This window comes from Neovison vison, chromosome 6 (genome assembly GCF_020171115.1).
Source record: "Neovison vison isolate M4711 chromosome 6, ASM_NN_V1, whole genome shotgun sequence".
Lineage (NCBI taxonomy): Eukaryota > Metazoa > Chordata > Mammalia > Carnivora > Mustelidae > Neogale > Neogale vison.
Window position 1 is genome coordinate 68,383,213 of NC_058096.1, and position 13,039 is coordinate 68,396,251.

The 13,039-nt window shown below is 45.7% G+C and overlaps 1 protein-coding gene across 5 annotated transcripts in view; it reads left to right on the forward strand.

The window, feature by feature from the left end:
• Positions 1-13,039, forward strand: part of LOC122908554 — a 46,595-nt gene that overhangs the window by 13,814 nt on the left and 19,742 nt on the right. For 4 of the 5 annotated variants that reach the window (XR_006384978.1, XR_006384977.1, XR_006384980.1 and 1 more), the window contains one exon: positions 5,508-5,603. The exons of the other annotated variant lie outside the window; for it this stretch is intronic. Coding sequence is in view for 1 of the 4 variants with exons in the window: in XM_044251503.1 (XP_044107438.1) it covers positions 5,508-5,603 (96 nt within the window). In the remaining 3 variants the exon portion in view is untranslated. The remainder of the gene's footprint in view (positions 1-5,507; positions 5,604-13,039) is intronic. 5 annotated transcript variants of the gene reach the window in all.

A 13,039-nucleotide genomic window follows, 5' to 3' on the forward strand; every position in this document is an offset into this window, starting at 1 on the left:
AAAGGGTCGGGCAAGGAATTCTTCCCCAGAGCCACTAAAAGACACACAGTCCACCAAGGCCTTGACTGTGAGACCCATGTCGGACTTGGCACCTCCAGATCTGTAAGGTCATAGACTTGTACTGTTTTAAGCCATTAAGTTTACAGTCATTTGTTCTAGCTGCAGTGGGGGAACTAGTACGGCATGTTAATCACAACTCTTCAGTTCGGAGGGAGAACGACCCAGGCAGAATTCAAGGTAAACAGGGCCTTATTGGTTCACATAACTGAGATGTCCACAGCTGTCTTCAGAGATAGCTGAACTGAGGGGGCTCATACAATGTCATCAGGAGACCCCAAGTTTGCTGCTTTTGATTCAACCTCCCTCCCAAGTGTGGGCCTTCCATCCCAGTGTGGTCAGCCTTTCTCCAGGCAGGAAAGAGCAGTTGACACGTCTGCCAGCTGTCCCAGGGCTCTAACATCATGACTTATTATCAGCCAGAAAGTGTGAGCCTCTGTCTCCCACTGACTGTGAGTCAGATCCCCCAGGGAGGCTCTTAATGGCCCTCCCTGGGTCACATACATATCTCAGACCAGTCCTTACAGCACAGGATGTGCTAAGGTGTAATTAGCCAGGACTGATCACATAGCCACGGGGGGGTGAGGAGGAGCATGCTGGTGGGCAGCCAAACCAGAACCCTGTGATTTGCCAGGGAGCGGAGTGGTGGTCCGTCCAAGAAGCAGGCCAATGAGGAGGACAGATACAGGACAGACAAGAACAACAGGTGCTTACTCCCTTATAGAAGCCTGATCATTTCTTTTAATAGATCCCTAATACACATGTTCATGACCCATTTGAAAGCTGACTACTTTGAATCATTGTTAACAGAAACTATAGAAAGTGGCTAACAGCACAGACTTAGAATCAGTTCTGGGTTCAAATCCTACCCAGCTGTGCATTAGTTTGGGCAAATTATCAAACTGATCTAACTTTAGCTTCTGCAGCTACAAAATAAACATAACTACCTCAGAGTGTTCAGTGATGAGGAAGTGGTATAATGTGATGCAGTTAGCATGAAGCCTGGCATGTAGTAAGTACTTGAGGGACATTAATTATCATCGTTACTGTCATCATTATTATCATAACAACCTTTTTCCGGGAGAGTAAACTTGAGGCATGTTGGCGAACACAGTCACTCTACTTGCTGGAAAAAAATGAAAATAAAGAGCTTGAGGCTAATGTGCAGCATGGGGACCACTGTTAAATATACTGTATTGCATATTTGGAAGTTGCATGAGGGCACCTGGCTGGCTCAGTCAGTGGAGTGTGCGACTCTTGATCTCAGGGGTTGTAAGTTCAAGCCCTAAGTTGGGTGAAGGGATTACTTAAAAAATAAAATCTTAAAAAGAACAAGTTGCCAAGAGAGTAGATCTTAAAAGGTCTTATCACAAGAAACAAAATTTGTGACCATGTGTTGTGATAGGCGTCAACTTACCGTGGTGAACATTTCACAATATATACAAATATCAAGTCATGATGTCATATACCTGAAAATAATAGAATGTTACCTGTTAATTTTATCTCAATTTTAAAAAGGATTCACTGACTTGCACTATTTTAAAAAAGAGCTGAGGGACGTCTGGGTGGCTCAGTTGGTTAAGCAGCTGCCTTCCGCTCAGGTCATGATCCCAGCGTCCTGGGATCGAGTCCCACATCGGGCTCCTTGCTCGGCAGGGAGCCTGCTTCTCCCTCTGCCTCTGCCTACCATTCTGTCTGCCTGTGCTTGCTCTCTCTCACTCTCTCTCTCTGACAAATAAATAAAATCTTAAAAAAAAAAAAAAAAGAAATCAAAACCTTAAAAAAAAAAGAGCTGAAGTCAAGGCTACGTTGTGGAAGGGAGTACAAAGAACTTATAACTATGAGAGATTCATAAATACAATAGTTATCCTCCCTTTAGGAACTTTCCTGGTATCAGAATTCTATAGGTTATTTGTTGAATTTGACATTTCAGTCAACCCAATAAATATACAAAGGGAAGCTGGAAAACAATGTTTGCTATCCAAATAATGACTTTCCCTCTTCTATTTTTACAAGACTGGCGCCAGGGTCCTATTTATGAGGTCCTATTTTGTAATTTCAGTACTGAAATAACCAAGTAAATCTGTGTCTTTTAAGAAAAGTAATTGAATGTGTGCACACACACGCATAATCTCTCTCTCAAATAAATAAATCTTTTAAAAAAAAAGAAATGAAAAGAAAAGAAAAAGAATTGGCAATATAAAAGCACTGTCTCAAGGGATTGGTATGGGGCAGGCAGGCCCAGGTGTGAGATGTGGAATTGGAAAGGCAAAGAAGGGACAGAGCGTGGGGAGGAAACGTGGAGGTCTCCTAGTCTGGTTGTTCCATCTCGGGGGGTTCTGCCCAGAGGAGCATAAGGGCTTGATTTGAAGGGTTCTGGATTTGTTTTCCCAGAGAGCCAAGCAAGCGCGAGGCAGAGCTGACCTCCGGGAGCGGCTGCCCTGTCATCCTTCATCACAGCCCGGAACAGGGTGGAAGCTGCCCCAGATGGGCTGGGCCCTGTGGTCAGTGGTCAGCTCGCAGAACTTCTGTGAAGTTCTCTCATTATTCATTCGCTCGAACCTTGATTTTTAAGGAGGTCAGCTGGTACATTTTAGCTCTTCTGCATCCTTTTGGGTAACTGTATTAGTCTGGGCTGGCTGCCGTAACAAAATAACACGGGCTGGGAGGCTTAAACAGATTCATTTTTCGCAGTTTTGGGAGCCCCAAGCGCCAGATTAGAGTGCCTGCGGGGGGGGGGGGGTCTGTTCCTGGTGAGAGCTCTCTCCCTGGCCTGCAGAGGGCGCCCTCGTGCTGTGTCTTCACGTGGCCTTTCCCAGGTCTGTCAGCAGAGGGCGAGCGAGCCAGAGCTTTCTAGCAAGTCTCCAGTTAGAACACTGACCCTATCTGATCAGGGTCCTACTCTTATGACCTTGTTTAACGTTCATGACTTCCTTAGGGGCCCCATCTCTAACTACAGCCACACTGGGGACCCCACATTGGAATATTTGGGGATTACAAACATGTAGTCCATACCAGTAACGTCCATACCTGCCCAGAGTAAAAGTACTTTGTATTTCGGAGCTGGATGGATAGACCTCTGCTCAGGCACAGGTCGTTTTCCCATCTTGATTTCACTTCTTACCCAGGGGGAGAGTCATAAATGAAAAAAAGAAGCACAGGAGGCAAAATAATAATAATAATGGAATATTTCCAGCCCTCTTCTGGTCACGGGTGAGTCTTGAACAGCCCCGCCACCCCCAAAATGTGACTCTTGAGCGGAGGAACTTGACCCGCCATCCACACCAATCTGTGCTCAACCTGCCTGACCCCTGGACCGAGCCTGGCCCCTGTCCTTTGCAGCTCTTGTCATGAAGCAGGGGTACTAGATACTGAATGTTGTGTCCTGCCCCCAATTCATATGTTGAAGTTCTAATCCCCAAGATGATGGTTTAGGAGGCGGGAACTTTGAAAGTCTTTCAGTGATGAAGGCAGAGCCCTTCTGAACAGGATTAGTGCTTTCATAAAAGAGAGCCCAGAGAGCTCCCTCACCCTTTCTGCCATGTGAGCTTATGACTGGAAGATGGTCATTTGTGAATCAGGAAGAGGCTCTCACCACACTCCAGATCCTCTAGTGTCTGAATCTCGAACTTCCCTGCAATGAGTGTTTGTTGTTCAGAAGCCACTTGGCCTATGGTATTCTGTTCTAGCAGCCCAAATGCACTAAGACACAGAGTATGTGAAAACCGAGGCGGGGGGGTGGGGGGATGTGTTCGAGGAGGTGTGGATTGTTTTCAAGAAATGTCCAGATTCTGAACTTTCATAAGGACCTAGTACTCCTGGGTTACAATCATTCTACTTTGCAAAAGAAAGGGACTCTTCTTTTCACATGCAGTATCAGAGCAGACATTGTCTTCCCTCGGGTACAAAAATGGAGACAATTCAAAATATTAGTGGAAGTGTTAAAGAAAAGGAATTACTCTGATAACTCAGCGACATGCCGGTTTTTAGCTATCATGAGGCTTCCGATTTTTGGTTTTAAGAAAATTGAAAGAGGGTTTAATTGAGTTATCAACTGACAGATCCTTCTAAATTATTTTTATTTTGATCCACCACTGTGTGATTTAAAAAAAAATTTTTTTAAAGACTTTATTTATCCATTTGACAGACAGATCACAAGTAGGCAGAGAGGCAGGCAGAGAGAGAGGGGGAAGCAGGCTCCCCGCTGAGCAGAGAGCCCGATGCAGGGCTTGATCCCAGGACCCTGAGATCATGACCTGAGCTGAAGGCAGAGGCTTAACCCACTGAGCCACCCAGGCACCCCACCACAATGTGATTTTTTAGCTTATCACACAGGATTTCAAAGAATGTAATAATACCGCTGTGATAAAACTCCTTCTAGGATTACCCAGTTAAATCTGAATTTTAGATGATTATTATAAGTACATTTCATCTTATGCCCAGAGGAGCATAAGGGCTTGATTTGAAGGGTTCTGGATTTCATTTTTAGATTCATTTCATTTTAGATTCATTTCACTACATTTCATGCAGTGTTTGGGATATACTTAACTAATTATTCTTTGTTTACTTGACATTTAAATTCAACTTGATGTCCTGTATGTGTGGGGGACAAAGCGGGCTAAGTTTGACAACCCTATTCTATCCCCATCTGTATGAACAAGATTTCTCAGCACTCAGAACTGTAACAGAGGAGAGCACGCGAGGCAGAGGCAACAGCCTGCACGAAGGACCCAAGACCTATCCACAAGCAGCAGTAGGGTACCTGGGCACTAACAGGGATAAGGGCTCTAGGGCTTGTTAGCAACGAAGGAGCAGGAGTTAGGACTTATTTAGGCTTGAGAAGGACCCCTCGATCTGTGTAGCAAACAGACTGGGTGGAGGTGGTAGGCAGGGAGGCCCATTCGGAGGCTCTTGTCATCCAGTGGGAGGTGATGGTGGGAGGTGAGAGGGGTTTACCCAAGTGGCAGAGGAAGTCAAGTTCCACATCTGTCCCATTTCCTGTTGCTTGGGATGTGGGGCACATGAGAAAGGAAAGAAAAGGAAAGGTCTAGAATGACTCTAGAATAACATATTCAGATTTTTTAAAAATATGCCAAAAATTTGTCTGCTACATTCTTACAAATCTGAGAGATCTGGAGCCACTTTTAATAGAGGGCAGCTGTGGAATGAAGAGCATTTACATGAGGCCTTTAGGACGATACTTGGGGTTTACTTGGTTGAATGTTCTCCTCCTTAAGCCTTTGAAGAGAGAGCAAGATGAAAAAGACAGGACTGAACCCAAGTGAAGGGGATTTGACAATCGGTCGGTCGGATAATCCTCTTACGAGAAACATCTCTGTCCCAAGTGTACGTAAACTGAAGGAAATAATCAATAGTGAAGTGCGTAAAAACCCATTCATACAACTTTGAACAGGCCCTCCCCCCCCCCCATCTTTTTCTTTTCCACACAGCCAAACAGAGGGGCAGTTCGGCTTTGAACCAGATTACAGAGTCGCCTGGAACTCTAACACAGAAAACTACTTCAGGGAAGGAGAGGAGGAAAAAAGGTATGTGGTTGTGGATTCAACTATCCCTTCGTCTTCCTTCATCTGTAAATCCCTTCCACCTTTCATGGGCTGTTAGTTCCTGCTACTACAGTAACTACCCCAAACAGAAAAACTCCTGTGGAGAGAAAAAGACCCGGTGTCTTATGGTTTCCTATAAACCAAACACAGAGCACCTTAGGCATATCCACCAGAGGGATTTGTCTTCAGCACATTCAGCAAGCCAAAATCAATTCTGGGGTGTGGACTGATTTGGGAATGTCTCTGCATTAAAGAGACAGCCGGACTTACTAAATTCCTTTTGGAAACTTCTCTCCTACCCTTACTGCTCAGAATCAGAAACAGAGTCTGTCAGAGGCAGTTTTAAGAAATCACCAACTCCAAAATGTCTGAGCAGGATTAAATGAAACAAGAAGCTATCCAAGTTTTTTTTTTTTTTTTAAATTTATGTACCTACTCTCTACCCCCAATGTGAGAATCGAACTCACGACCCTGAGATCCAGAGTTGCATGCTCCTCTGACTGAGCCAGTTGGGTGCCCCGAGGAGCTCTCCAAGTCTTAAAGATTCACAGCAAAGTGGTAGGGAAGCTGTGCCCGTGTCTCAGCATCCTAGTGGCAAACTGAGGAACTCGCACTCACAGCTCCCTAAATCTCACTCCAGCGGTCCCGTTCTGAGGTTATAAAGAGAGAGCGCTAGATGATCGTTAGTTGTGTCACGAGCATAGTCTTCGGCAAACTCTGTTTAGAGGGTTTAGGCTAACCTAAATTGGTGTTGTTTTGTTTTAGTCCATTTTATTTTTTTCCCTACAACTCGTGTGTGGAAGGTTAAGAGTCCCTTGTGGTGTAGCTCTTTACCCTTTGCCTTTTTCTTCCTCAATTTTAATCTGTTTTCGTGTGGTGCAGTCTTTTTCCTGCCCTTCAATTAACCTTATCTCTCTGAATTAGAGAAATACAGATTCCTGTGAGCTAAAAAGCCAACTGAAAATGTAAAGGGAGACAATTTATCAGACCTGACTCTGTTGTCTGGCATAAATACAGTCTTTCCACTGGATAGTGCGAATAGATTTCGGAAAATCTATCAAAAGAGAAAAAACGGAAAAGAAGAACCAGTTTAGGTTATCATTTGTTTTAGACAGTTACGGTTTGGGGATATTGTCAACCAAAATTCCTTTTAGAGGAGTCGGCAGGGATTCCTGTGGGGTTAAGGATGGTCAGTGTCTCCAAGGCAGGTGGCTCTCCCGGGGACAGTCCTTATAATGGGCCAGATGACACCTGAGGGCAGAAGACTGCTGGGTCACTAATTCTGACTCTGCATCTAGACCTAACAGCAAGTGTTTAACTAAGACAAACGCTGAATGTGTGTGTCCCTCTGTGTGGTTAACTTGCCATTGCAAGAAGCCCAAAAGGGCCAAATCTGTCTGGGAGCTTCAAGGCTTCTCAAGGCTAGAGAAAAGCTCTGGACACTTCTATCTATTGAGTCTCCCTGATTTAAAAAAAGTTTTAAATTAATGAATGGCAAAGAAGGCTAAAGAAATTGGTTAATACTTTAAAGTCTTTATGTTTTGTTTTTAAAGATTTTATTTATTTATTTGACAGACAGAGATCACAAGTAGGCAGAGAGGCAGGCAGAGAGAGAGAGAGGAAGGGAAGCAGGCTCCCCGCTGAGCAGAGAGCCGGATGTGGGGCTCAATGGCAGGACCCTGGGATCATGACCTGAGCTGAAGGCAGAAGCTTTAACCCACAGGAGCCACCTAGGTGCCCCTAGAGTCTTTATGTTTAAGAAGCTAACGCTTTGGGGCGCCTGGGTGGCTCAGTGGGTTAAGCCGCTGCCTTCGGCTCAGGTCATGATCTCAGGGTCCTGGGATCTCTGCTCATCGGGCTCTCTGCTCAGCGGGGGGCCTGCTTCCTCCTCTCTCTCTGCCTGCCTCTCTGCCTACTTGTGATCTCTCTCTGTCAAATAAATAAATAAAATCTTTAAAAAAAAAAAAAAAAGAAGCTAACGCTTCTCCTACATATAAAAACACAGAATGCATGCGTAACTTCAGTAGGCAATGACAGAGTCTGAATGTAGTCTTGAATGACCCCACCTGTGTGCCACCCCCTACCCCAAACCTCCAAACCCCCACGCCCCTGTGTAGGCCCTGGAGGAGTTAAACCCCCATGGAAGGTAGGTAGTTTGAGGGAAAAGTCAAAAAGAGAACAATACAACTGTTCATCCTTCAGCTTTTAAATAAGAGCCATGTTGAGGGCCAGGTCACAATAATACCTTTCAGCTGTTAAAACCTGGCACAAAAACATCAGACTTGCCTCTTTTGGCCTTAAACAACAGAAATACATTGTGTCATAGTCCTGGACCCTGGAAGTCAAGATCAAGATGTTGGCAGGGCTGGTTCCTTCTGGAGGTTCGGAGGACAGTCTGTTCCTTGCCTCTCTCCTAGCTTCTGGTGGTTTGCTGGCAATCTGGTGTTTCCTGGCTTACAGATTCATCACCCTGACCTTTGCCTTCATGTTCCCCAGGCGTTCTCCCTGTATGTGTCTGTGTCCAATTTTGCCCTTTTTATAAGGACATCAGTCATACTGGATCAGGGGCCCAGTCTTATCCAGTATGACCTCATCTTAACTAATCACATGTGCCATGACCTTATTTCCAAATAAGGTCACATTCAGAGGGCCTGAGAGGCAGGACTTCAACACAGGAATTTTGGGAGGGAACACAACTGAACTCATAACAAGGGGGCCCAGAGTGTAGTTTATAAACAGGAAGCACACCTAGGAAAATAAATAGCCGCACAAGGCAGCATCTGCCAACAGCCAAACATGGACCCTAGATTCTGAGAAAGACATTCTTACCCCCCGGGGTTGGAACTGGGAATGGAACTGGAATGAGCTTTATTTTATTTTTTTTTTTAAAGATCTTATTTATTTATTTGACAGAGAGAGATCACAAGTAGGCAGAGAGGCAGGAAGAGAGAGAGGAGGAAGCAGGCTCCCTGCTGAGCAGAGAGCCCGATGCAGGACTTGATCCCAGGACCCTGAGATCATGACCTGAGCTGAAGGCAGCGGCTTAACCCACTGAGCCACCCAGGCGCCCTGGAATGAGCTTTAAATGGATGTGTGGAAAGAAAGGACTTAAAGGTGGAAGGATGTAAGAGGGGAGAGATGGTTTAACAATGCAAGCCCATAAGCCTACAAAGTTTAGCTGGAACCAGAGGATGTGGGAGGGTATGCCTGACAAAAAGGGTGGGTCACATTGAGGAAGACTTTGCAAGTCAGGCAAGAGTTGGCACTTAATCCGATAGACAGTGGGATCCGTTGAAGTCTTCTGTCTCCCCAGCATCCTGTGCCTGGAGTCAATAGGAAGAGCCTGTATCTAATATACATTTATCTTACAGCTTATTGTCAGAGCAGACCATTTTCATGCTTTCTAGAATTCATAAAGCAGGTAAAACAAACAAACGAAAAAAAACCCCAGCTTCCCATACTAAATAATTACTTTCACTGTCATAAGGTGTTTGGTTGTGGGGCGAGATTGGTCTTTGGTAGAAGAGTTCTACTTGTTTCAAAATAGAGATTCAGATTGAGCTGATTCATATCAGTCTCTTGAGGGTGGAGTCCAGATGGTTTCCATTTGGTCCCAATTGGAAACAGCTAAACTATTTTTACGCTTGTCCCTTTGTGGACAGGAGGCTTTGGCCTGATGTTTGGAAAGTTCAACTCAACTCATTATACTGTATGATTCAAAACCCCCATTCAGAAGCCTGACACCCTTTATTATTCCTCCTCAAATGTATAATTACAAGAACCTGACAATTTTACATTTAGCAGCCAGTTTAAATGGATAGAAGAGGAGAAATATTCCATCTCTATGCCTGCAGAATTTAGACATCTGTTTGTCCTAGCCTGTCCTGCCTCCACGCAGCACTGAACATGAAGATGCGTGTGGTAGGGGGTTCTCAGACGGAGCAGCAGCAGAAACACCCAGAAGGCTTATTACAATGCAGATTGCTAGGCTCTGCCCCACAGACTGCTGGATCTGTAGGCAGAGGTGAGGCTGGAAAGCTTGCATTTCTATCAAGTTTCCTAGGGATGTATCATGATGCTATTAGTCCAGAGTCCACACTTCGAGAAACACTGCTTTAGAATTGAAAGAAAATCAGATTACCTACTCGTGTTTGATTTTGCTCAGTGAAGAAAATCAGAGGGCAGAGTGAGGCTCCCAAATGCCTCTTCTCTGCCAGGGAGACCACAGAACAGAGGGGGCCCAGGCCCCTTTCTGCCTCCAGCTTCTTTGTCTCATCCAGATCCAGTCTGACCCATGTCTGAGCCCCACAGCTCTGCACCAGCAGTCTGTGGGAACTGACCCTGGCCCTGGCGGGTGATTAACACTCAAGGGAGTGATGTCTGGCTGGGCCTATGCCCGTTCACAAGCCTGTCAGGTCCATGAAGAGCCAGAAGATGGCTTACCACTGGAGGTCACTGAGAGGTCATCAGGAATAGTCATCTGCAGAGAAGATAGCTTCCTTGAGCCCCTTTCAGCCAGTCCAGCCATGTCACCTCTAGGTCCCAAAAGTTCCCAAAGAACTCAACAAGGACTCAGGCATGTCCTATCACCTGGGCCTACTCTGTTTCCTAGCCCAAACGCCATGCCGTACTTCCTAGGATCGTTTTAATTCTCAAGGATTTAGGACTGGGAGGGCCAGTATGTGACTTAGACATACCCTGGGAACAAGATGCAGCCATAAAATGGTCAGTCCACAAGCCTGGGATAAATCAGACCTTTGCTACAGTACCAGTGCCTCCCAAGTGCCAAATTCACTTCCCCAAATAAGGCATTAATTGTTTAACATAGCCATGGTCCATAGGAATACTATGGCATTAAGGAATGTAAGGGTCCAGTTCAAAAGACAAGATGTAATCTTCAAAACTTTATTAGTTCCAAGTCAGGAAGTTACCGATTATAATCCTAAGAGTATTTTACTTGGGGATTTTGTCCTGGTAGCCAAACGGTGGAAACCTTTGTGGACAGGTTCCAGGGTCCAAGGTGTGAATCATCCAATGCTAATTACACTTCGCTTCCTTAAGTCCTGCAATCAAGCTAACAGAGTTTCTGTTCTGGTTTATAAATGTCTGGTAATTACACAGGAAACCGCACATGTTCCTTGTTGATGGAAAGAAGCTATTTTGAACAAGTGTTTTTATTTTTGAGTATTTATTTGAGAGAGAGCACATGTGTGCAAGCGTGAGCAGTGGGGAGGGGCAGAAGGAGAGGGAGAAGCAGACTCCCCACCGGGCAGAGAGCTGGAGGACTTAATCCTAGGACCTTGGAATCCTGACCTGAGCCGAAGGCAGACGCTTAACCTATTGAGCCATCCAGGTGCCCTGATAAAGATTTTTCAAAAATCGGCCTTATTAAGAGGGTCCTACCACAGGTGAACATTTGAGTAGTCCTTAAGCAAAATAAGCTTAAGGACTTAAGGACATTAAGGACTTAATGTCCAACAGAATGTGTGATTTCCACCTGTTCTGTGGTCCCAGGACAGGCCAGAAAATGAGGGAAAAGAGGAGGAACCTCCCCAGGGAATCCTCTGGTTCCACAAAATTTTACACTTGAATTTTGAGTGCTGGCCCACACAGGAAATAGAGCTGTCTCTGGAAGGACTGAGAAGAGGTTCCTCAACTGAGAAAGGGAGGGCATTCTAGGCAAAGGGGACCACATGAGCAAAGGCTCGGGGACTGCAAGTGCCCAGAGTGTTCAGTGTGGGGGGAGTTTGACTTTCACTGCAGAGTGGTCGCTGGGAGAGAGGCAGAGGTGTACCTGAAAAGGCCAGGGGACCCACATGACCCAAACCCATGAATGTTGTTGAGTTAGTCTTTCGCCTGTGCGCAAAGTGGGAGCCACGATTCCTCTGAAGCAAGACAGTGACATGACAAGAATGGGGATTTTTTTAAAAGAACCTCGGACAGCATTGCAGAATGTGTCTTAGCAAGAGGGACATCTGGATGATGGGAGACCCATGTGGAGGCTACTACAGTAGCTCAGACAAGAGAAGAGAAAAGGCAGAATGCAGAGGGCAGTGATAGAAAGATAGTCCAGGTCCAGCTATATTTAAGGGGGGAAATTTGACAGGTCCGGATAGCCAGTTCAGTGAGGGTAGCAAGAAAGATCATGAAGTTAGGAACCGTTGGCGGATCTTGGCAATGAACCAGAGAGAAAATGGGAAGAAACACAAGGTTGGGCGAGTCCACATGGATTTGTGGAGTGGCTTCTGTGGGAGGTGTACAGTTGTCAGAAACGTGTATCCGATCCTTGGGAGGCAGTGGCGGAAGGAGAGATAGCTTACACAAGCAGGTTCTTCTCCAGCGTGCTCTCGTTCCAGTGTTTCAGTGACTTACATTATCCAGACATGAAGTTGAAGATAGACAATGATATTTATTGTGTACTAAGTTCCTCCACAACCATTATTTCACTGCGCTTCCTGGTGGATCTTCGTAGTGCATCTAGGAAAGGAGTCTCATGATCTCTATTACAGCACTGTGGAAATTTGGGTTCAGAGAAGTTCAGTGACTTTCTGGGGAGCCAAACAGCGTTTTTTTAGAGAGAGGTTTTACACCCAGAGATTCTGCTTTCTCTACACCATCTTGCCTCTCAGGCACAACTGGTGTTGCTAGGCCACCACTAAGTTCTTGGAGACAGAGGCGGGTAAGTGAAAGTAGTCACTGTCGGGGTGCCTGGGTGGCTCAGTCAGTTAAGCATAGGCCTCTTGATTTGGGCTCAAGTCCTGATCTCAGGGTTGTGAGATAGATCGCCAGGCTGGACCCCGGATGGGGCTCTGCTCTGGGTGTGGAGACCACTAAAGCTTCTCTCTGCCCCTCCCCCTATCTCTCTCCCCGTCTCTTAAAAGAAAAAAAAAAAATAGGCATTGTCAGTGAGCTTGTTTTTGTTTTGAAGAAATGTGAAGATTAGGTAGAAATAGGTTGGTGTATACAGCTGGGTGTGGGTCAAGTATTACCAGGGCACGAGCATGGACTCACCCTTACTCTGAGAAATTTGTTTTCCATTCAGAGAAAATAATTTGGTTCTGTTTGAATTTTGGCTTACGATCCAAAGCAGGAAGTCCCTGTACTAAGCAGTATCAGTCTTCCTAGCACCCAGCAGAGCACTGTGACTCGCTGAATTCTGCAGGATGGTTTGGACTTGCACTTTCCAAGCTGGTTATTTTTCATGGGCAGAGATGAGATTGCGACCTTATTTACCACCAGCTGAGGGTAAATTTGGGTGGTTTCTCCCCGTGGGGATGCAAGTGGTACCAGGTCAATCACAGACCTGCAAGCCCCCTTTGTCTCCAATGGCACATGTTTGTGCCGTGTGGGCTAAGTTGGTGGGGTGGCAGGGGTAGACTGGCAAAAACTGTGTCCTCCTTGCACACCTTGGCCACTGC